Raw genomic sequence first — 23,948 nt, 5'->3', positions numbered from 1 at the left:
AACTTTCTGGGAAATTTAAAAAATGAGTTGGGAAAAAGCTTAAACGAAAGAAAGGTAATGAAGTTAAAAGATTGGCTAGAAAGGATGAGAACTAGGGAAGAAATAAAGGAGAGATTAAGAGAGGGAAACATAACGTGGTTAAATTATATTCAGTTAGAACAGTGGACGAAGAAATGATTAAATGACAATGGAGAGTGTAGAGGAATTACGATGTTTGAGGAGCTGATTCTAAAAAAAAGAAAATGAGAAAAGAGAAAACAAACTAATAAAAGGTCTAACGAGTGAAATATATAGAATATTAGTGGAAAAGGGAGAGACGGAAAGCGTAGGCAAGACGGTATGGGAAACTGACTTGAAGGAAAATAGGGTAACAGAGTTGGAAAGGGATATGGAAACAACGAGTGTTGAGAAATATGTCTGTGAGGATAAAAGAAAACTATTACAAGATTGTCTGTAGGTGGTACCTAACCCCGGTAAAATTAAATTAAATAAATAAGATGAATTCAGCAACATGCTGGAGAGGTTGTCAAGAGAAAGGAACGTATTTACATATGTGGTGGGAATGTGAATTTGTACAAAAATTATGGAAAATGGTGTTTAAAGAGATAAAATAAATTTTAGGAATGGAGATTGAAGAGACACCTATAGTGGCATTGTTATCAGTATATGGAGAATTGAATTGTAATCAAGAGACAAAAGAACTGATAACAAATTTGTTAACAGCAGCAAGATTAATGATATCTAGGAACTGGAAGGTTCAAGGGGATTATCATATAAAGACTGGTATAAAGAAATATGGGACATCGCTATTAACGATAAACTAACATGTAATATAAAAGTTAGAAGAGGAATGATAAAAACGAATGACTTTGAAGGAATATGGAAACAGTTTTTAGAGTTTGTATTATTAAAGGGGAGAGGGAAAACACCTCGAGAAGAAGTAATGAGATTTTGGAAATATAAATAAGATCCCATGGTTGGAGGGGGCACTTTTATGTTAATTATGATTATGTTAAAGAGAATTAAGTTAGAACATATGTTTATCAAATTTTTTACTTTATATTACTGTGTATTATGTGGTATTGTTTTATATTGTATTGTTGTATTGTTCGGATGTATTAATTTTTTTTAAAAAAAATATGCATGGCATAAAGAAGGTGGACAGGGAGACTCATAATACTAGCACAGGCCTTTCCCAACCTGATAACTTCTAGATGTGTGGGACTACAATGCCCACAGCCAGCTGGCACAGCATTGGTGCCTCTCTGTAACTCAGTCTTCCCCAACCTGCTGCCCTCCAAATGTCTTGGACTGTAACTCCTATTATCCACAGCGAGCATGGCCATTGGCTGTTCTCCTTAGACGAAGGGTGGGACATGCATGAACCAAGTCACCAAATATTACCAGGTGGGCTCCTACTCACTGTAACGCTCTTCGGCCGCTTCTTGTGACGCGCTGACATTCTTCAAACGGGCCTGGGTCTCGGACAAAGTCTCATCAAGGTCTTCCAAAAGCTCGAAAGCTGAAAGCACTGAGCCTAGTAGAATTTCAGAACAAATCAAGCTTTGGGGCTGAGTGAATTGGGGAACAGAAGGGATTAGCATTGTCTAAGTTGTTTGCCTTCCAAAGAATGTAATTTAGATCTAGTGAAGGGGAAGAGCAGCACCACCGAAATTTCTGACTGGCCTGCAGGTGTTCAAAAGCACAGGACCTCTTATCAGGAGAAAAGATGCTCTCTGCAGCCCTGCCTGAGGAAGTAAAACAGTAAGAAGAGTCAATGTGATCCTGACTGTCCTTGCTGGCTTGTGGTGGTGTGGCATTTCCCTCAAGCCCAGTTCCTCATCTGTCAAATGGACATAATAATGCCCCACCCTTGCAGATTTGCTGGGAGGGTAAATAAAATAAGAATTCCTATTTCGCTATGCAAATTGAAGAGTGCCACACAGATGATAAATAAAATAGAATACATCTTCTGGAAGCGAAAAAGGAAGCAGGGCAAAAAAAGAATAGACACAGCATCCTTTGCTGCCAGTCATGAGTATCAAATTTGTCAGCTTTGCAACTTACTCTCAGAAGCTTCCCCTGATGCATAAGAGACATTGTGCCGTAAGGAGGTTCTAATCTTCTTTGCCATTCCTTCAAGTTCCAGGAGTTTTCTCTCTTTCTGGTGATCTACAGATCAGACAACTGCAGGATTAACCTCCAAAAAAAAGTTCATGTGAACAGGGCTGACATCAAGGGCAGGCATGGTTGGGCACCTGCTGAGGGTCTACATCTTGGCAGGGGCCCACTGGCAAGGCCCTCCTGGACTTTATTTATTTATTTATTTTTATTTATTTATTGCATTTTCATACCGCCCAACAGCCAAAGCGCCTACTTTTCACTAGAGCTATAGGGTGACCAACTTTCTGGTTTTGCCCGGATATGTCCAGGTTTTTGAACCCTCAGGGGGCCCCAGGGGGATTTTTAATTTTTAAAAAATGACTGGGAAAGGTGTATGTGGGAGCATTGGCCATGCCATTAGCGTGCCTTGGAGGATTATCTGCACACACGCAGATATCCTCCAAGCTCCACTAATGGCGTGGCCAATCTGCACACTTTCTGGAGGCCTGGAAAATGTCTGCTGTGCTCCCACCCCCCTTGGCCAATTGAGGCCTGAAGGGGCCTCTTAATGCAAGCGTTAAGAGGCTGTTCCAGGCCTCAACTGGCCAGCAGGGAGGAGAACAGTCAGTTTCCCTGCCTCTCCCAGAAGTCTCAAGTCTCGTGAGTCTTCCGGGATCAGGTGTCATGCGAGATCTGCATGAATCTGTTCTCTCAGGGTTTAGAAACAGGTACTCCACACATAAACAAGTGCTACAAGCAGAGTGTGAAAATCCCCCCTTTTTTTGGTTCTACCTTTTGAATGATCCCTGGGTGGTGTACTAATTAAAACACAAAATAGCAATACAACAATGGCAGTAAAACAGGTCAAGATAAAACCAGCAGCTGCATAGAATAAAACCAAAAGTAAAAGCAGCAAAAGGGGTAGAACAGTGCAGCCTTCCTCAACTTGATGCCTTCGGGATGTGCTAGACTGCAATCCCCATCATTCTCAGCTCCCATGATGGGAGTTGCCATCCAACACAGCTAGAGGACACCAGGTTGGGGGAGACAGATCTAAGCACAACAGGTGCCTTGTACCCTAAAGGGGTTTGGTGAAATTGGAAAATATCCTATTGTTTGATTATTTGGTTTATAACTTGCCTTCCCACAAAAAATGGCATTTAAGGCACTTCCTAAAACAAGTTAAAATAGATTAAAGCAATACAACACAAACAACAATAAAATTTCTGTAAACCTCCCAGAGAGCCCTGGCTATGGGAGCAGTATGTAAGTGCAATAAATAAATAAATAAATAAGTAAAATAAAATACAATTAAAAAATCAATTACAGAATAAAAACAGCACCCAACCCACAGACCCACTTATGGGCCAAAGTTCTTTCTTGAATAAAATGGTCTTTCCCTGCTGGCAGAAGGACAGCAGAAAGGGAGCAAACCTAGCCTCATTTGGCACAGAGTTCCTCAGTTTGGGAGCAGCCACCAAAAAGTCCCTTCCTCACATCACCACCAAAATGTACCTCCGAAGGTGGCAGTCTTGAAATAAGGGCATCACCGGATGGTCTTAAGGACCAGACAATGGGAAAAGACCAGATAGCCTGGTCCCAAGCCATATAGGGCTTTAGAGGTCATATCTCTCTGACCTCAGGCTGCTTTCACATCCTCAAAGTTTTGTTTGTGTAGTTGCATTATTATTTTTATATTATTATTATTATTATTATTATTATTATTATTATTATTATTATTATTATATTATTACATTTATATACCGCTCCATCGCAAAGCTCTCTGGGCGGTTTACAAAACTTAAAAACAATGAACATTAAAAACAGATATACAAAATTTAAAAACAACCAAAAGTATAAAAAAACCCAATATCCATTTAAAACACGAGGCAGCATTTCTCTCGGCTCTTCGCTCTCAGTCCTTTTGCCAGTTCCTACCCACCTTCTACATGTAAATCTCATCTATCGAAAGGAGATGGAGAATTGAAAACTAGGGGCTAGAGGGGGTGCAAAGCTCAGTCCATTCCAACCTCTCCACGGGCCATCTGAGAAAGGATCCCATCTACCTGCTGGGCATAAGCCTGGTCTTCTTGGGGCTGGTACAATTTCCTAATCTCTGTCGTCCATCTTTTCTCTTTAGAGGCACCAGCTGCAAGGAGCGATGGCTGAGACACACTGTTGGTCCAGGCAGCCATGGGCTGGAGGCAGGTTGAATATTAGAACCATCCCTCGGGCAGCTAGAGTGCCTCTCCCCAGTTCCCCAGTAGGGCTCACCAGTAATGGTACTTGTACTGGGCCTCCCACACCAGGTGACTGGCTCTGGCGAGCGACCACCATTTTAAATTCCCCACAATGCCCAGAAGCAGTGGAGGCTGGTGGCTCTGATGTCAGTGGGGCAGTGAATCCACTCTGGGTTTCAGTAAGAACCAGTCAAAGCTATCCAAGGTGCTTTGACGCTCGGATAGCTCCTTTATAGTTCTGATTGTTTTGCAGCATGGAGGGCTCTTTTAGAATTCTGAGTGCTTCTGACTGAAATCTGGAGCGGATTTACTGCCTTATTGATGGAGCCACCAGCCTCCACTGTCCCAGAGTGACACTGTGGCCCTTTCTATACCTGCCTTTTCCACCTGGATCATCCCTGTGAATCCAAATGATGCACAGGAGATCCTGGGAGCAAGCAGGGATGATCCCTCCATTTTCCTGCCGATAACTGAGAACTTGGTCATCCCAGTTTTACCCATTGTCCGGGGATGATCCCAAGGACCATGGGTGGTGTGGGCACCCATCCCAGCTTCTTCCCCCCTCCCAGCAGGGGTCAGCAGTGGAAAGGAGCCAGACCGGGGGAAGTCCAGGGACATCAAGGGTGGGGGGAGCGGGGTCAGGGCTTTTTTTTTAATATATATAACTTACTTTGCACTAGAGTGCAAGTGCACTCCGACTCCTATTTTTTTTTTTAAAAAAAAGGTGGGTGCGACATCCCTCTTCCCTTCTGGGATATTACGCTTCTGTTTAGATGCCCAGAGATGATACTGGAAGCAGGTAAGTCCAGGATCATTCCCCCTCCCTCCCCGAAGGCCCTCAGGTGTAGAAATGTTGGGTGCTTTGAGGACATAGTGGGGAATTCAAAAATGGCTTCCCATCAGGTTGGCTGCAGTGTCCACTCGGCAAGAGGGCTCAGAAACCCTGTAATGGTTTCATTGCTCTGCACATACCCAGAGGCAGTCCCCCCTTCAGCTAGCAAGTATTTGGGACAGGAACAATCCAGTTTGGCAGTTACTCGCAATAAAAAGAGCACTCGAGGAAGTTGCTAGAGCTTCATGCCTGCCCAGAGCCCAGGTGATAAGGTGGACTGGAAATAAATTCAAATATGGTTAGGTGAAATGCCTTTATACCGCTGTACTTACTCAGAATGACCACTGCAATAAGCAAGATGGTCAGCAGGAGAACCAGGAGAACCAGGAAGACCAGGAAGAAGATGGTTCTCTTGTGGGATGTGCGATGACCTGATCCCTTAGGAGAAATTCCTGGAAGAAGAGGATAGTGAAACAGATTTACTCTCTCTCTCTCTCTCTCTCTCTCTCTCTCTCCTTCTTGTGAGGCTCCAGCAGGGATTGCCACTACTGTCACCATCTGAGATGGAGAGCTTTTCTACACGAGGCTTTTAATCCCCCCCCACTTAACTGAGGTTTCTGCTTCCAGATTCTTTCTGGGATTAAGATTGTCTTCTTTACACATGTCCCCTCACATCTGGATTTTCTTTTTCTGACTTTCTATATGTTCCATTACATAACCACTAGATGGTGCTATGGTATAGGGGAATTGTACAAATACACAAGAGTCTCATGCTGTAATTCAGGGAAATACCAGACTTTCCTTGTTAGGAAAAAAACATGCTACAATGGTTGCAAAGCACAGGAGAGGACCTGGAGGATAACAATGTCATGTAAAGTACTTGCAAACTGCCATTAATGAGAAATCATGAGCACACAATAAATGCCTCATTTAGAAAGGCTCTTAGAAGCACCAACTTGTGCCCCAGGAAGAGCATGGCCCAGGGTGACAAAATGGGTGGATATTGCCCTCATTCAGGATCTGTGCAGGAATGGACAGCACTTGCAAATTCTGCTCTGTAATTAATTGTCTTCTTGATCTGTAGCCTGAGCTGCGTGGAAGGGAGAATTTGGAAAAGTGCAGCTTTTCGTGCAGGAATGAGAAAAGCAGTGTCTTCTTTATACTGTTAGTTTTACCCTACCCAGTGCCTGTTTACCCTACCCTGTGCCTGTTTGCATTCTCTTCCCCTCCTTATTGTTTTATTATGATTTTATTAGAATGTAAGCCTATGCGGCAGGGTCTTGCTATTTACTGTTTTACTCTGTACAGCACCTTGTACATTGATGGTGCTAGATAAATAAATAAATAATAATAATAATAATAATAATAATAATAATAATAATAATAAGTTCTAATTTTTACATCGTATTCCCCTTTGGAACTGAGAACTCTTAGCAGGCAGGGTAGGCACTGCACCATTAATGGCATGGGACCTTGATACTTGAGGGAGTGCCTCTCCCTACATCTGCCTGCCCGAGACTTGAGATCTGTTGGAGGAGCCCTCCTCCGCATCCTACCAACACAACACATACACTATGGTGGGACATAGGAGAGGCCTTCTCTGTTGTGGCACCCCGACTGGGGAAGGCCCTCCCCTTGGAGGCCCGACTGGCTCCAACTCTGACTTTATTCCGGCGCCAAGTAAAATCATGGCTTTTTAACAAAGCCTTTAATGGTTAAATTCACCTGGCTTGCACATTGTTTTAAGTGTTTTAATTGTTTTTGCTGCTTTTAAATTATATACGGGTTTCTAACTTGATTCATGGTTTAATTTGTTTTTAGCTGTGTATATTTATTGTTTTATATTGTATGATTTTATCTGTACGCCGCCCTGAGATCCTTGTGATATAGGGTGGAATACAAATGATATAAGTAATAAATAAATAAATAATGTTGCACCAGATGACTCCATGAAGGCAGTTCTGGCGATGGGAGGGCCCAATCCCTGCACGGCACTAAGAAGAGAGAGAAGCTGGTCTCTAAGGTATGCCTATAATCCCATTGCTTCTATCCCAAACTGTCCCTGGGTTGTTGTTGTGGTACCGGCACCTGGTAACCCTGGTAACCTCTTAGGGAGGTCATCTCAAAGGGAGGTCATCTCAAAGCATTCCTGGCTGCGGGATACTGGGAGTTGTAGAACAACACATGTGTAGGGCACCAGGTTGGAGAAGGCTGTTTTAGAGGTTTTATGGGGAGCTGTATCACAACTGAGGTACACTATTTATATACATGCGTGCAAATGGGTGCAAAATGCCAATTCACTGCTTCAGTTCCACAACGCTTCCCCCACCCATAACACTTCTCTGGCTAGGAATGATGTCAGTTGCAGTCCAACTCATCTGCAATTCATCTGGAAACTTCAGCTGGTACAAAACAGGGCAGCCCAGTTACTAACAGGGACTGGCCAGTGAGACCACTTTACGCCAGTCCTTTTACAACTTCATTGGTTGCCAGTCCAGGTCCGGGCCCGATTCAAAGTGCTGGTACTAACATTCAAAGCCCTCAACGGCTTGGGGCCAGGTTATTTGAAGGAACGCCTCCTCCCATATGTACCTTAAGATCATCCACAGGGGTCCTTCTCCGTGAGCCCCTGCCAAAGGAAGTGAGGCAGGTGGCTACTAGGAGGAGGGCTTTCTCCGCTGTGGCACCCCGGCTGTGGAACGAGCTCCTCTGAGAGGTCCGCCTGGCGCTTACACTGTACTCTTTTCGTCGCCAGCTGAAGACCTTTTTATTCTCTCAGTATTTTAACACTTAATTTTAACTTAAATTTAAATTTTACTGTTCTAGTTCTGTATTTTAATCTTATATCAATTTCTGCTGCGTGGTTTTATCCTGGTTGTGCTTTTTACTAGGGGTGTGCACGGACCCCCCGCTCCGCTTCACTTGCAGATCCGCCATTTTTCGGATCGGGCCGCTCCGCCCCACCCCCGCTTCACCCACTTCCGCTCCGCTCTGCTCGGAGCTCCGGATCCGGATCCGGAGCTCCGTTTTTGCCCCCCATAGGGTTGCATTGAAAGCTAAAAAAGTATACAACTTTTTTTCTGTTCAAGTTAGAAACCTCATGTTTGGCACCATGACACCTCATGGGGGTATACACACGCACGCCAAGTTTCAAAGCAATCCCATCATCCCCTGACTTTTGGGGAATTTTTGAAAATTGGGCACCCCATTCAGACCCCTTGGGATAGCTCCGTCAATTTGCATGTTAGAAACCTCAAACTCGGCACCATGAAAGCTTATCCATGTGTCCACATGGACGCCCAGACTCAAGGCAATCCCATCATCCCCTGATTTTTGGCGCGGCTTAACTCACCCCAAATTGTCCCATTCTACAACTATGTCAATTTGCATGTTAGAAACCTCAAACTTGGCACCATGATAGCTTATCCATGTGTCCACATGGACACCAAGTTTCAAGGCAATCCCATCATCCCCTGATTTTTGGGGAATTTATGAAAATCGGGCACCCCATTCACACCCCTTGGGATAGCTCCGTCAATTTGCATGTTAGAAACCTCAAACTCGGCACCATGATAGCTTATCCATGTGTCCACATGGACGCCCAGATTCAAGGCAATCCCATCATCCCCTGATTTTTGGCGCGGCTTAAACTTTTTAACTCACCCCAAATCAAGTCCCATTCTACAACTATGTCAATTTGCACATCAGAAACCTATCCTTTGGTCCCATGACAGCTTACCCATGTGTCCCCATGGACACCAAGTTTCAAGGCAATCCCATCATCCCCTGATGTTAGGGGAACTTTTGAAAATGCTCCTGCTTCTACGCTTCTAATCGGAGCGGAGCACATGCCTAATTTCGGGGAGCTTGCGGAGCCACAGATGGAACGCAATAAATCGGACACTCCAGTATGTCAGGGATTTAAAGTTGCAATGCAGACAGCTCAATGGGGCCAGTTCCAAGGAAATCCCAACATGCCACGAGATAACCCTAAATCTTCTGGCACATTTGAAAAAGGGATTATTGAACTTGATAAAGTCTAAGTGAGCGCAGGAAGGACTTCTCCCCTGAGTCAAAGCAAGACACATACACCATCCCTGCAAGGCGGGAAGGGGAGAAGGGAGGGAAGGCAGGCAGGCAGGCAGGCAGGCAGGCAGCATGCATTGTAGTGCCGCAAGGATGGCTTGAGCACTAACGCATAGCAAACCAACCCGTAAGCGGGCGCAAGGAGCAAGTGAGGCAAAGATGGCTGGTTCTTTCTTTCTAAGCCAGCAGTTACGCCTTGAGGGGCACAGAGGAGGACGATTGGGAGCAAACCAGGCACCAGGCGGGCAGAGAGGCAGGCAGAGTAGGCGAGGAGTCAGTCCTGGCAGATGCCCCACCACAGCAGCACCCCGGGGCAGGCGGGCAGACAGGCAGGCAGGCATGGGTTGGCGGGCCCAGAAAAGCTGGTACCTTGCACAAGTAAGCCATAGATCTGCGGGGGAGTCAGTCCCAGCAGATCCAGCTACCTCACAAGGACGGCTCCCAGGCAGGCGGGCAGGCGCCTCCACTGTAGTGGCTGTGCTCAACTCGGCGGGCGCACTACAAGACGAGTTGAAGTGAGAGCTCACTTCTCAGGAAACGTAGTGGCTGTGCTACGGGAGATCGGTCGATTGCTGGAGCTTAGCTTTTTCTCTGAGGGGAAGTCCATGAGTTGAAGTGACAGCTTGCTTCTCAAAGACAGGGTTACAGCGGAAGAGGGGTGGGACGAGACCGGGGAGAGAAGCTGGACCAGCTTCTGCTACTAATCCTCACCCACATCCTGGAGGACCACAGCATCCCACACAAAGTGGCTGTGGTGAAGTCAATGGCTGTCATGAGTCGAAGTGAAAGCTCACTTCTCAGGAGGAAACTTAAACTGTCCCTATGCAGTCAGTGGTTGGGGAGAGAGGCACGGCCAGCTGTGCCTCCACCGTAGGGGCTGTGCTCAAGTGAGGACTGAGGAGAGAGAGAGAAGAGAGCATCCACTGTAGTGGCTTTGCTAGTGGCTGTGCTACGGGCGATCGGTGGACTGCTGGAGTACCTCCCGCACATAGGGGAAGTCCATGAGTTGAAGTGAAAAGTTGCCTCTCAAAATCAGCAGACTGGTCGAGTAGTCCACTTGATCCCTGAGCTTTCCAAAGGGCGACCCGTGGACTGCTGGAGTTTAACCTCCCTCACCCTCAATTGGGGAAGTGAATGAGTTTCAGTGAAAGGTTGCTTCTCAAAATCAGCACACTGATCGAGTCACCCAGAGGACCACAGCCTCTACGTAGTGGCTGTGCTGAAGTCAATGACTTCCATGAGTTCAAGTGAATATACTAATATATATACTACTAAGAATATCTAATAATATGTTTAAGAATATTACTAATAAATGTAGGGAAATGGGACAAGAAGTGTGTATGCTGTATAAAAAGAATAAAATAAATGTAGGGAAATGGGACAAGAAGTGTGTATGCTGTATAAAAAGAATAAAATATTATACTACTAAGAATATACTAATATATATACTACTAAGAATATCTAATAATATGTTTAAGAATATTACTAATAAATATAGGGAAATGGGACAAGAAGTGTGTATGCTGTATAAAAAGAATAAAATAAATGTAGGGAAATGGGACAAGAAGTGTGTATGCTGTATAAAAAGAATAAAATATTATACTACTAATGTCAGGTTTCTGGGTGAGTGAGCCAAAAAGTGACTAGAGGTTTTTCTGCCATTATGACACATAAGGAGAAATCCAGATTAGCTGGTGGTATTTTCATGGCCAAAGTGATTATTGCACCTACAGTTAGGTGACTAATTAAGAGCAGCTGGAATGGTTTGCTGACTCACAAAGAGTGTGGTAAAGCTGATGTAATAATACCACATGGTAAGAAAGCCACTAACTGATTGGCTCAAAGGACTATAAAGAAGAATATGGACTATGGATAGTGTGGAGAAGAAGGGTTAGGTTTAGAGTAAAAGTCATTGTGTATATTGATGTAAATATCTACTGCTGCACTGCCATGCTGTAATGATACTGCACAGTAAAGGACTTAGTTGAGCACTACTGATCTTTGTCTGTGTGGTCTTTCATCTTGAGATCAGCTTCTTTGTTTTGACACTGGACTTCCTGAAAAACTCTGCTTGTGTGAGTTGCATTCTGCACTAGCTTTAAAAAGTGCATTACTATACTTACCACGTCAGTGTTGGGTTATGGGCCCAGACCGCTTCCAGTGCGAAGACTGAGAGTTGGTGATATCTCAAAGAAGAGGTGGCATCTCGAAACTGCAGTCTGGTGAGTGTCGTTTGCTGTGCCGAGGGGTTGAGGAGCAAGGCATCTCAAGAGCAGTTTGTGAGAAAGTTGCAGCTATGGCTTTTACAGGCATGCCGTTGAATCGTCTAAATGAGACTAATTATCTGGCTTGGAGCTGCAAAATAGAGCACTATCTCCGGAGGGAGAATCTGTGGAATGCTGTAAGCAATCCCCCAGCCCAGCCAGATGAAGAGGAGGAAAGGAACAATGAGAAGGCGTTAGCAAATATTATTCTGTGCTTGGAAGACAGCCAGCTGATCCATGTGAGAGGGCTAACTTCAGCACAAGCATGTTGGAACGCCTTGAGAGCAATCTATGTGCAAGATACTGCTGCAAGTAAAGTCTTGCTAACTCGCAAGTTGTATAGAGCACGTCTGCAGTCAGGGTCAAGTGTGTCTGACCACATCAACCTGATGCGGAAGCTGTTTATGGACTTGGAGGAGCGAGGCATGAACTTTGCAGAGTCACATAAAGTATATGTAGTACTCAGTTCCTTAGATGATTCGTGGGACAATTTTGTCCTAGCCTTGGAGGCTATGCCAGAGGCTCAGCTCACACTCCATTACTTAACTGGGCGCTTGATAGAAGAGCAAAGTCAGAGAGATGATAAGCGGCTTGAGTCCAGTAACGGGAGCGTGAGGCAGTCTGCCAAACCGAAGTATTCTTCCACCGAATTGGCAGCAACCCAGGATGAAAATAAGGCGTTTGCTGTTAAGTGTTGTTTTCGTTGTGGATCAAGAAAGCACCTGCAGAGAGACTGTCCAGTACCAGCGGAGAAAAAGCCTGCACCACAAAAGAAGAAAGTGAGGCCCAAGATCTCTGTGGTTAAGATTGCTGTAGAAGAGCCCAATGACGTTTGGCTAATGGACAGTGGCTCCAGCCAGCACATTGCAAACAGAAAGGAGCTGTTTGCAAGTTTGCATTCTCCACACCAGAAATCAGTGACACTGGCAGATGGAAAACCTTCCAATGTCCTTGGTGAAGGTTCTTTATTTATCCCTTGTCTTGGTAAAAATGTAAATAATGTGCTTTGTGTACCGTCTTTAGAGTACAACTTGATTAGTGTATCTTGTTTGGATAAAGAAGGGTATACTGTTTTGTTTTCTGACAAGCAATGCAAAGTACTAGAAGGGAATAATCTGCTAGCTAAAGGAGAATTAAGAAACAATTTGTATGAAATGGTTCAAAAAGGTTCTAATGTTTCTGGAGATGTAAAATCTGTTTTTGAAAATAAGCCTATGCATGATAACTGTGTGCACCTGTTACATAGACGCTTGGGGCATGCTAGCTTTAAAGTGTTAAGCAAGATGCCAGATGTGTGTCTTGGTTTGAAGGTAAAAGCATGTGACCAATTTCTTGACTGCACCACCTGTAAATTGGCGAAATCCAAAGTTGCCCCTATTGGAAAGAAGAGTGATAGAGTCACAAAACAAATTTTTGAATTAGTTCACGCAGATTTAATTGGGCCATTGGATAAGACACTAGGAGGGGCAAGGTATGTCCTGGTGTTGGTAGATGATTATAGCAGATATGGGTTTTGTTATTTGCTACACAATAAGAGTGAAACCTTTAAGGTGTTCCAAAATTGGCTGAGTTGGGTGGAGAGAAAATTCTCAACCAAAGTTAAGCAATTGCAGTCAGACAGAGGAGGTGAGTTCATGGCTGATGTTTTCCAGAAGTGGTTAAAAAGAAAAGGGATCTCAGCCAGGCGAACTGCACCTCATTCCCCATGGCAAAATGGAGTGGCTGAGCGTAGAAATGGAGTTCTTCAAACCATGAAAGATTCAATGATGGCAGACTCGGGGCTTCAGGCCCACTTCTGGGGTGAAGCAATGCTAACTGCCAATTATGTGGTTAATAGGTTGTGGAGTTCTTCAATTAACAACACCCCCTATTACCTCATGTTTGGAAAAAAGCCATCTCTAGCACACCTGAGAGTTTTTGGCAGCTATGCATGGGTTAACATCCCAAAAGCTGCAAGGAGAAAGGGGCTGGCAAAAGCCAGAAGGTTGAGGTTTCTGGGCTATGCACCTGGCTCCAAAGCATACAGATTCTCAGCAGGAGGCAGCAATGTTGTTATCTCCAGATCTGCAAGCTTTGAAGAGCACAGCAGCTGGGGGAGGCTTCATGGAACTGAGGTTTTGTTGCCAACTGAAGAAAAGAACTTAGAAACTCCAAAACGAGAAGAGGAACAAAGAGATGTTTCCAGCAGGAGTAGCAGTAGTAACTCTACTGCAAGCTCCAAGAAAGAGGAGGAGGAAGCTGGCACATCATTAGGACCCAGACGCTCAGAAAGGAGCAATAAGGGTGTTCCACCAGATAGATTCACTGCTGGCCAAATCAGAATTTGTCAAGTCTCCTATGAACCTGAGAATTTTGAAGAAGTTAAGAAACTGCCTGAAGCAGAAAGGGAAAAATGGGTTCAGGCCATGAGAGTAGAAATGGACTGTATGTCAAAATATGATGTTTTTACACCAACTATGTTACCAAAGGGAGAAAAAGCCATTGGTTGTAGGTGGGTGTATAAGAAAAAGGTGTTAGGGTCTGGAGAGACAAAATATAAAGCCAGACTCGTGGCACAGGGATTTACACAAAGGAAGAACATTCATTATGATGAAACGTTTAGTCCTACAACCAGGCCTGAATCGATGAGGCTAGCTTTAACGGTTGCAGCAATTAAAAAATGTGAAGTATATCACTTTGACATAGAAACAGCTTATCTAAATGCTGATTTGAAAGAAGACATTTATATGGCGCAGGTCCCTGGTTATGAAAGCCCAACACCAGGTTTAGTATACAAACTCAACAAGGCAATTTATGGACTGAAGCAATCTGCCAGAAATTGGAACAAATGCTTACATGGGGTTCTTGAATCTATGAGGTTCAAAAATAGCAGGGCAGATTCATGCTTGTATACTAGAAATGAAAACGAGGAACAAATATGGTTGTTAATATTTGTTGATGATATTTGTTTAGTGGCCAAAACAAAAGATCAAATGGAAAGATTTGAGAAACAATTGGGCAAGCACTTCAAGTTAAAGAATTTGGGAAAAATGAAAGAGTATCTTGGGGTGGAAGTTTCAAAGAAAGAAGGGGCTTATGTGATAAGCCAAAAGCAAAAGATAAAAAACCTGTTAGCCAAATACAACATGGAAAAAAGTAAACCTGTAAAGACACCAATGATATCAGGTTTTGTTTGCAACAGTAATGATGCAGAATTTGAGGAAACAGATTTGTATCAATCTGCAATTGGAAGTTTGTTATATTTGGCACAGTGGTCTAGACCAGATATTGCGAATGCAGTGGGTATTTTAAGTAGGTTCTCATCAAAACCTACTTACAGTGCCTGGCAAGGTGTAAAAAGAATCTTAAGATATTTAAAAGGAACTATTGACACAGCTCTGATGATCAAGCCCACAGAGCAACTGTTTTTTCAATGTTTTTCAGACAGCGACTGGGCGGGAGATTTTCAGGATAGAAAATCAACTTCAGGTTTTGTTATTAAATATGCAAATGTATTAATTAGTTGGAAAACTAGAAAACAAAATGTGGTAGCATTATCAACTTCTGAAGCTGAATTTGCTGCAGTCTCAGAATTGTGCACTGAAATGATTTGGTTTGTGCAATTGCTAAAAGATTTTGGATTGGATGTAGAATATCCAGTGACAGTTTTTGAAGACAATCAAACATGTATTCAGATGGCACACTCTGAAAGAGTTAACACTAGAAGTAAACATACAGATATCAGATACTGCAATGTTAGACAGGCTGTACAAGAGGGGTTAATTGATTTAACTTATTGTGCAAGCGAGGATAACACTGCAGACATCATGACAAAACCCCTAACAGTATTGAAGCACAGAAAATTTGTCAAACAGCTTGGCATGGCTGAGCAGGTTGCATAAGTGTGCAAATGTACAGAAAAAAGGAGGGGTGTCAGGTTTCTGGGTGAGTGAGCCAAAAAGTGACTAGAGGTTTTTCTGCCATTATGACACATAAGGAGAAATCCAGATTAGCTGGTGGTATTTTCATGGCCAAAGTGATTATTGCACCTACAGTTAGGTGACTAATTAAGAGCAGCTGGAATGGTTTGCTGACTCACAAAGAGTGTGGTAAAGCTGATGTAATAATACCACATGGTAAGAAAGCCACTAACTGATTGGCTCAAAGGACTATAAAGAAGAATATGGACTATGGATAGTGTGGAGAAGAAGGGTTAGGTTTAGAGTAAAAGTCATTGTGTATATTGATGTAAATATCTACTGCTGCACTGCCATGCTGTAATGATACTGCACAGTAAAGGACTTAGTTGAGCACTACTGATCTTTGTCTGTGTGGTCTTTCATCTTGAGATCAGCTTCTTTGTTTTGACACTGGACTTCCTGAAAAACTCTGCTTGTGTGAGTTGCATTCTGCACTAGCTTTAAAAAGTGCATTACTATACTTACCACGTCAACTAAGAATATACTAATATATATACTACTAAGAATATCTAATAATATGTTTAAGAATATTACTAATAAATGTAGGGAAATGGGACAAGAAGTGTGTATGCTGTATAAAAAGAATAAAATATTATACTACTAAGAATATACTAATATATACACTACTAGCAGCCCACTCAGTCCAAGTTACACAGAGAAGAAAAAGAGAATAATTTTTTTTTGGTATTTTTTGGTATTTTTTGGTATATAGAAGATAGAAGGAAACACAATCAGGATTTAAGAGAGGGGAGGGGGGGAAAGAACCAACCAAACACTACTACTAATATGTATAAGAAGAATAAAATATGAATACTACTAATAATAAGTATGAGATACTAATATACTACTAAGACTATGTAAAAGAATATAATAAAATATGTTTAAGAATATTACTAATAAATGTAGGGAAATGGGACAAGAAGTGTGTGTATGCTTTCAAAAGAAAGCTTTCACAAAAGCAGAACAGTCAGGGGGGGGGGCAACCAACCCAACCCACCAAACACACACTCCAAAATTTAAAAATAAAGTTTATATTAAATCAAAGTAAGGGAAAAACACAGGGCAAACTAAGCTATAAGTCAGAAAGAAGCAAACAAACACACACACACGCGCCAAACTAAATCTATCCTACTCTATCTCCAAAGTCCAAAGCAGGAGCACTAACTAACTAAGTGTTCCCTCCACGAACGCCAACCCACAAAGAGACACAAAACAGAAAGTTCTCAGGGTGGGTCTGCCTTAGTCCCCCCTCCAACGCTGGGATTGGAGGATGATGCTTTCTGAGGAGATCAATTCTCATCAGGATTGGGAGTTGAATGTGCCTGTCATCGCTTCCAAAAAAACCCAAAAAACCCCAAACCCCGATTTTTTAAAAAATATTGCACAAGAACCACAGGACGCAGAAAGTTGAGAGTAGTCTCAAAATGACCCCCATCCACGACTCTCTGTGCACAAGAATTTTCAGAACGATAGCTTAAACCCCCCCCCAGTTATCCCCGATTCTTTCCCTCAATGCAATCCTATGGGCGAAAAGCCGAAAACGCCGTTTGAGCCGCGCGGTTGACCCGATTTTCAAAAAAATATAGCACACGACCCACACAACGCAGAGAGGTGAGAGTGGTCTCAAAATGACCCCCATCCACGACTCTCTGAGCACAAGAATTTCCAGAACGATAGCTTCAAAAACAACCTAGTTATGCGCGATTATTTGCCGCAATGCAATCCTATGGCGAAATGTTTTCAAGATGGCGACCGGAGCGCTCCGCCTGAACTAGGAGCTCCGAAAAATGGCCGCTTCTCTTCGCCTTGCTTCTAGGGGTCCGCGGTCCGCTCCTACTCCGCCTCTGGGTAAGGCGGAGCAGGCCAATCCGCTACTGCTTCTACGCTCCTAATCGGAGCGGATCACACCCCTACTTTTTACACTATATTTTGTATTTGTGTTTTTAGACTGTTGGTTGTTTTATTATGGTTTTAATTTTTGTGAACCGCCCAGAGAGCTTCGGCTATTGGGCGGTATAAAAATGTAATAAATAAATAAATATAGATAGCCAATATTGCTGAAAGGGCTTGTGTTGTGCAGTGCACAACCAGAATAACTGCAGCTTTAAACATTCTGCTGAAAACGAAATGGCTGATTTCAGTTCTCCGCCCCATCCCCTTCCAAAGACAGTTCAGGAAATGCCATGAATACAGCAGAACCTATTTTTGTTTTTTTTATGTTTATGCTACTCTATAACCAAGTTCTCAGGGTGGCTCACAAAAATAAGAGTAAATTAGAAATGCATAGATTGTTGCACAAGAGCCTCCCTATTGCCTCCTCTGAAAGGCTGAAGTGTCTGCAGTTTCTTTAGGGCTGTCAAGATCTAGGTTTCCTCTCAAGCCTTGACCAGGGGAGGATGGTGTCTGCAAAGCCAGTAGGGCAGTGCATTCACTCTGGGTTTCAGTCCAAACCAGCTCTCTAAAGGAGCCATGGGCCTTGACTATTGCATGTAGGATCTCCATGGAGATGTTGGTAATATAACAAGCTTCTTTAACAACTTTCTGTACAAGTCGTTAGTAGGGGTGTGATCCGCTCCGATTAGGAGCGTAGAAGCAGTAGCGGATTGGCCTGCTCCGCCTTACCCAGTGGCGTAGTAGGAGCGGACCGCGGACCCCTAGAAGCAAGGCGAAGAGAAGCGACCATTTTTCGGAGCTCCTAGTTCAGGCGGAGCACTCCGGTCGCCATCTTGAAAGCATTTCGCCATAGGATTGCATTGCGGCAAATAATCGCGCATAACTAGGTTGTTTTTGAAGCTATCGTTCTGGAAATTCTTGTGCTCAGAGAGTCGTGGATGGGGGTCATTTTGAGACCACTCTCACCTCTCTGCATCGTGCGGGTTGCATGCTATAATTTTTTGAAAATCGGGTCAACCGCACGGCTCAAACGGCGTTTTCGGCTTTTCGCCCATAGGATTGCATTGAGGGAAAGACTCGGGCATAACTGGGTTGGTTTTTAAGCTATCGTTCTGAAAATTCTTGTGCACAGAGAGTCGTGGATGGGGGTCATTTTGAGACTACTCTCAACTTTCTGCGTGGTGCGGGTCGCGCGCTAGAAGTTTTTAAAAAATCGGCGGGAAAAATACCTTTTTCAAAGGGCTGAGGGGCAGAGTCAGCTCCCGGTCATGATCACATGATCCCAAAGTTAGAGGAGGGCATAGGCAAAACGGGTAACTTGGGATTCTGGGAAAGTTCTCTTTCTTCATCTGAACGGGCTTTTCCCAGTGTTTTTTAAAACAGTAGCCCCACCAAATGCACAAACACAACCTGAAATCATATACTAAGCCAAGAATAAGAGATAGAAACACAGCACTGCTACCCACCCTAACTTTGGGGAACAACTGAAAAGATGTGGTGCAAGGGGATGAGCTCCCCTAGGGCATCTCATCGTGGACATGCCCCCACTCTCTCCTGCACTGGAAGGCCATTAGAGCCTTCCAAAGAGAGTAACCCGGTGGAGCAATGCCTATTATGAGTCGAAGTGAGCGTTTACTTCTTAGTGGTGGAGCGATGCCTGTTATGAGTTGAAGTGAGCGTTTACTTCTTAATCTCAGAGCTGTTGGTGGCTGTCTTGAGTTGAACTGGCAGCTGCTTCCCCCTCCCCCGGGCATGTCCCCCTATTGCTGGTAAAAGACAGATATAGCCTTTTTAAAAAAATTCTTCTTGTTGTTTATTGAGCAACACTGCTGCTTTTAATTCCACCCCTCCTTTGTTTATTTATTGATTTATTCCATTTTATATGCATTACTGGCTTATCCTTGGCTCACTTCCTTATGCCCCCAGAAATGCCAGCTGCATGCCTGCCTGCCTTCCCTCCCTCCTCCCCTGCCCACCTCGCAGGGATGTTGTGTGTGTGTGGCTTTGACTCAGGGGAGAAGTCCTTCCTGCGCTCACTTGGAGTTTTGGAAGTTCCAAATTTTGCAGGTTTAAGCCCCGCCAAAAAACAGGGGATGATGGGACTGCCTTGAGTCTCGGCGTGCGTATGTATCCCTGGATAAGCTGTCATGGTGGTGAGTTTGAGGTTTTTTTTTAACGTGCAAAATTGACGGAGCTATGGAAAGGGGTGTTGGATTTTCATAAATTCCCCAAAAATCAGGGGATGATGGGACTGCCTTGAGTCTCGGCGTGCTTATGTATCCCTGGATAAGCTTTCATGGTGGCGAGTTTGAGGTTTCTAACCTGCAAATTGATGGAGCTATGGAAAGGGGTGTGAATGGGGTGCCCGATTTTCAAAAATTCCCCAAAAATCAGGGGATGATGGGATTGCTTTGAAACTTGGCGTGCATGTGTATACCCCCATGAGGTGTCATGGTGCCAAATGTGAGGTTTCTAACTTGAACAGAAAAAAAGTTGTATAATTTTTAGCTTTCAATGCAAGCCTATGGGGGGGGGGGGAAAACGGAGCTCCGATCCGGATCTGGAGCTCCGAGCGGAGCGGAGCGGAAGTGGGCGGAGTGGGGGGTCTGTGCACACCCCTAGTCGTTAGTGCTTGCCAGTATACGCAAATCCATACCTAGCTCTTGCCAGGATGGCTGTTTGGTTTTGGCTTCATCATAGGCTTGTGGCATGGATGAAGCTGTTTCAGGTCATGTCTTCAACCTGGGCATTTGACTGGACCTGCCATTCAATCCCTTGCCTGTCTGATGCAGGGAACCACTCTTGAGAGGTCCTTTCAGCAGATAGACAGGCAGCTCGATGCTGACCCTGAAAATGAAGCTGGTCCTTCAAACATTTTGGGAGTGGCAGAAGAGAAGGTCCTCTGGGTAACAGTTGTCAGCCTAGCTTTGGCTGACTGAAGTAAGTTCTCCCCAGAGGACCTGTGTGTGCGGGGCAGATTCAGAACATAAGAACATAAGAAGTGCCCTGATGCTGGATCAGACCAAGGGTCCATCTAGTCCAGCACTCTGTTCACACAGTGGCCAGCCAGCCATTGGCCAGGGATGAACAAGCAGGACATGGTGCAACAGCACCCTCCCACCCATGTTCCCCAGCAACTGGTGCACACAGGCTCAATGCCTCGAATACTGGAGATAGCACACAACCATCAGGGCTAGTAGCCATGGATAGCTTTTGCCTCCAGGAATTTATCCAACCCCCTTTTGAAGCCATCCATACTGGTGGCCATCACCACATCCTGTGGCAGTGATGTATGGCAGATTGTACGGGAGAAGACGATCCCGCAACCCAAACCATGTAGGGCATTAAAGGTAATAACCAACACTTGATACTTTGCCTGGAAACTAATTTGGAGCCAGTGCAATGATTTTAAGGCTGGTGTAATATGGTTACCCCTAGGTGTACTGGTGACCAACCTGGCTACCATATTTTGCACTAGTTGAAGTTTTCTTGCCCCTCAGGCCAATTATATTACAAAAATGAACAGTTTGGAGGCGGGCAGTGTTCCCAATGGCACATGAGCAGGCCACTTATCTCCTTTCCCCCCCAGTCTTTGCCATATTTCCAGCTTCATACTCTCCAGGAGGCACAACTTTTGCAATGGCTGCCCATTTGGACACCCCCTATTGCCTGTCGAAAGTGGATGATGCAATTCAGGCTCCACAAAAAGTTTGCTAGGATAATGGACCAATTAACAGGGTTAGTATAAGTTTGTTGGCAGGGCTCTTAACACAGGCCTGCTCTTGGCCTTCTTTGAGGTCAGGGGAAGAGAAGGAGGGAGGAACATGTGAGCTGAGCTGGATTTAGGGTGTGGGGGCAAGGCGTAAATAATGTATGACAATGGAATCAGTTGCCTGGGGAGGTGGTGGGCTCCCCCACACTAGAGGCCTTCAAGAGGCAGCTGGACAAGCATCTGTCAGGGATGCTTTAGGGTGGATTCCTGCATTGAGCAGGGGGTTGGACTCGATGGCCTTGTAGGCCCCTTCCAACTCTGCTATTCTATGATTCTATGATTCTATGCTTCATCTGGAAACAATCTGAGATAACACAACAACAGCAGCACTGTCGGTTGTGCCCAGAAGCCAGGGGACTGATGGGGAAAGGTGGTCTTCCCAAGTCAGATGCACTCTAGATGGGTTGGACTACAACTGTCATTATCCCCAGCTGACATACCAGCTGGGTATGATGGGGGTTGTAGTCTAACACATCTGGAGGGTGCCTGATATAATGTGTGCTTGCCAGCTTTCTACCTTCAATTTGAGGAAAGTTTTGCTTCACTGACGAGCAAAGGGAAGTTTCAGATTTGGGGAAATAAGTTATATTATTAGTATTTCCCCCACGTATTCAGTGTTTGTTTTTTAAAAAATAGAAATCACAAAAGGGGAACTAGAAAGATGACCAAACCATTTCTTGTGAAAAACCAAAAACGAAAGAAAAAACAAAATAAAAAAACAAAACCCCAAAAACCCTGTCTTGCATCAGTCTCCTCATCATGTTGATCTATCTTTTTCTTAGCTAGCAATTCCTTCAGTTTCAATGACCAGGACTGGCTCAAGATATTTTCCTGACTTAAGCATATATTCTTTTTTGCCCCACGCACCAGTTTCCCATCCCCCAGCGTTTTATTTAATTTTATTTATTATTGCGTTTATATCCCACCTTTTTTCCTCCAAGGAACCCAAGGTGGCATACATAATCCTTCTCCTCTCCACTTTATCCTCACAACAACAACCTTGTGAGGTGGGTTGGGCTGAGCGTCTGTGACTGGCTCAAAGTCACCCAGTGGGTTTCCATGGCCAAGTGGGGACTAGAACCCGGATCTCCCGACTCCCAGTCTGACACTTTAGCCACTACACCACATTAGAATTTGCTTATGGGAAGGGCCGTTGGGTTTATTCCCCAAGGATCTTCATGACTGCAATCCCTTTTTCCTGAAGGGGGCAAATGGAGAGAAGCTACCTCCCTTAGCTACCTCCCTTTTGTCTTGGCCAATGCCATTGCACAGGCCAAGAAAATGCCCAGATTGGCATGGGGTAAGGGCTTGGAGGATGTGTTTCTGGATTGTCCAGAAACACATCCTCCAGCCCTGCCCCCAGTGCCAATCTAGCTTTCTGCTGGGCTGGCGCCATTGCACCAGCCCAGCAAAATGATGATCTTGGCCCTGGGAGGGCTGGTGTACCTGTTCCCATACTTCCGGGAATGGGTCCTCCAGCTTTGCTCCCAGTGCCAACTAGCCTTCTGCAGGGCTGGTACCATTGCACCAGCCCAGCAAAAGGCCTATCTCAGCCCTGGGAGGGCAGCAGGACCTGTTCCAGCACTTCTGGGAATGGGTTCTCCAGCCCTGCCCCCCAGTGCCGATCTAGCCTTCTGCTGGGCTGGTGCCATTGTGCCAGCCCAGCAAAAGGCCTATCTCAGCCCTGGGAGAGCTACAGGACCTGTTCCCACACTTCCGGGAATGGGTCCTCCAGCCCTGCCCCAGCACCGATGGGTCGGCGCTATCATGCCAGCCCAGCAAAAGGCCAATATCGGCGCTGGGAGGACTGGAGGACCCATTCCCGGACTTCCAGGAACAGGTCCTCCAGCACCCCCCCCCCCAGCACTGATCTAGCCCTCTCCTCCTGGGCTGGTGCAATTGCCAGCCGAGGAGGAGAAGAAGAAAGAGGAGGGGGAGGAGGAGGAGAAGCAGCAGCAAATAGGAGATAAGACTGAGGTGTATGTGTGTGTGTGTGTGTGAGAGAGAGAGAGAGAGAGTGGGTGAATGTGGTGTTTGAGTGAATGGAGGTGTGCGTGCGTATTTTTTGGAGTGGGCAATCCTGAATGAGTGTGTGCGCGCGCACACGTATGCTGGCAGTGTGAGTGTATTGATGTGTGAATGGGATGCCTGGTTGTTTTACTATGAATGGATGCATGTTTGCAGTGTGTGTGTGTGTGTGTGTGTGTGTGTGTGTAGTTTTTTGTGAGTTGGGGGGATGATTTGGAGGTGATATTCCTATTAAATCATGCATTTTAGGCCCATAGACCTTCCTTTCCAATTAATTTGATGTAATTGGCATGACATATATTTTATAACAATGGCTGATAATTGTTCATCTTAAAAACCTTTAAAATAATTAACAGGATTGCCATCATCTATCTATCTGTCTATCTATCTATCTATCTATCTATCTATCTATCTATCTTTTCTTGCTTGAGGTGGTTTTTCTTGATGAACATGATGGGTTTTGCCAAGTCATGCATGCTGTCTTTTACTGATTCAGAAATTTCTTGACTATTGAACATGTTTTAAGTATAACTGCTTTCTGGATGTTCGTAGACCTAATTTCTGAAGGGTTTCTGTAGAAAAAAAATGATGTGATGCTGGTGACTGATGTCACTAACGAATAATTGTAACTTTTTCCTGTTGCCATAGTTCTTTAACTTCCATAGCCAGTGGTGTATATTTTTCTCTTTTGTCCTTTTCTGCAACATTTTTGTCATTAGGTATTGCTATGTCAGTGTGGTAGGTGTATTTTTCTTGGTTGTTTTTGACTGT

General features: G+C 44.5%; 1 protein-coding gene across 2 annotated transcripts in view; it reads right to left on the bottom strand.

Moving 5' to 3' along the window:
• LOC134404860 (C-type lectin domain family 4 member F-like) overlaps positions 1 to 23,948 on the bottom strand; it is a 41,716-nt gene that overhangs the window by 10,599 nt on the left and 7,169 nt on the right. For both annotated transcript variants that reach the window (XM_063135810.1, XM_063135811.1), the window contains exons 2-4: positions 5,508 to 5,627; positions 2,068 to 2,172; positions 1,424 to 1,537 (exon numbers count right to left, since the gene is read on the bottom strand). In XM_063135810.1, coding sequence (XP_062991880.1) covers positions 1,424 to 1,537; positions 2,068 to 2,172; positions 5,508 to 5,627 — 339 coding nt within the window. The remainder of the gene's footprint in view (positions 1 to 1,423; positions 1,538 to 2,067; positions 2,173 to 5,507; positions 5,628 to 23,948) is intronic.

This window comes from Elgaria multicarinata, chromosome 10 (assembly GCF_023053635.1).
Source record: "Elgaria multicarinata webbii isolate HBS135686 ecotype San Diego chromosome 10, rElgMul1.1.pri, whole genome shotgun sequence".
NCBI lineage: Eukaryota > Metazoa > Chordata > Lepidosauria > Squamata > Anguidae > Elgaria > Elgaria multicarinata.
Note: the sequence above shows the minus strand (reverse complement) of the source record. Positions and strands in the feature narration are given on the sequence as shown.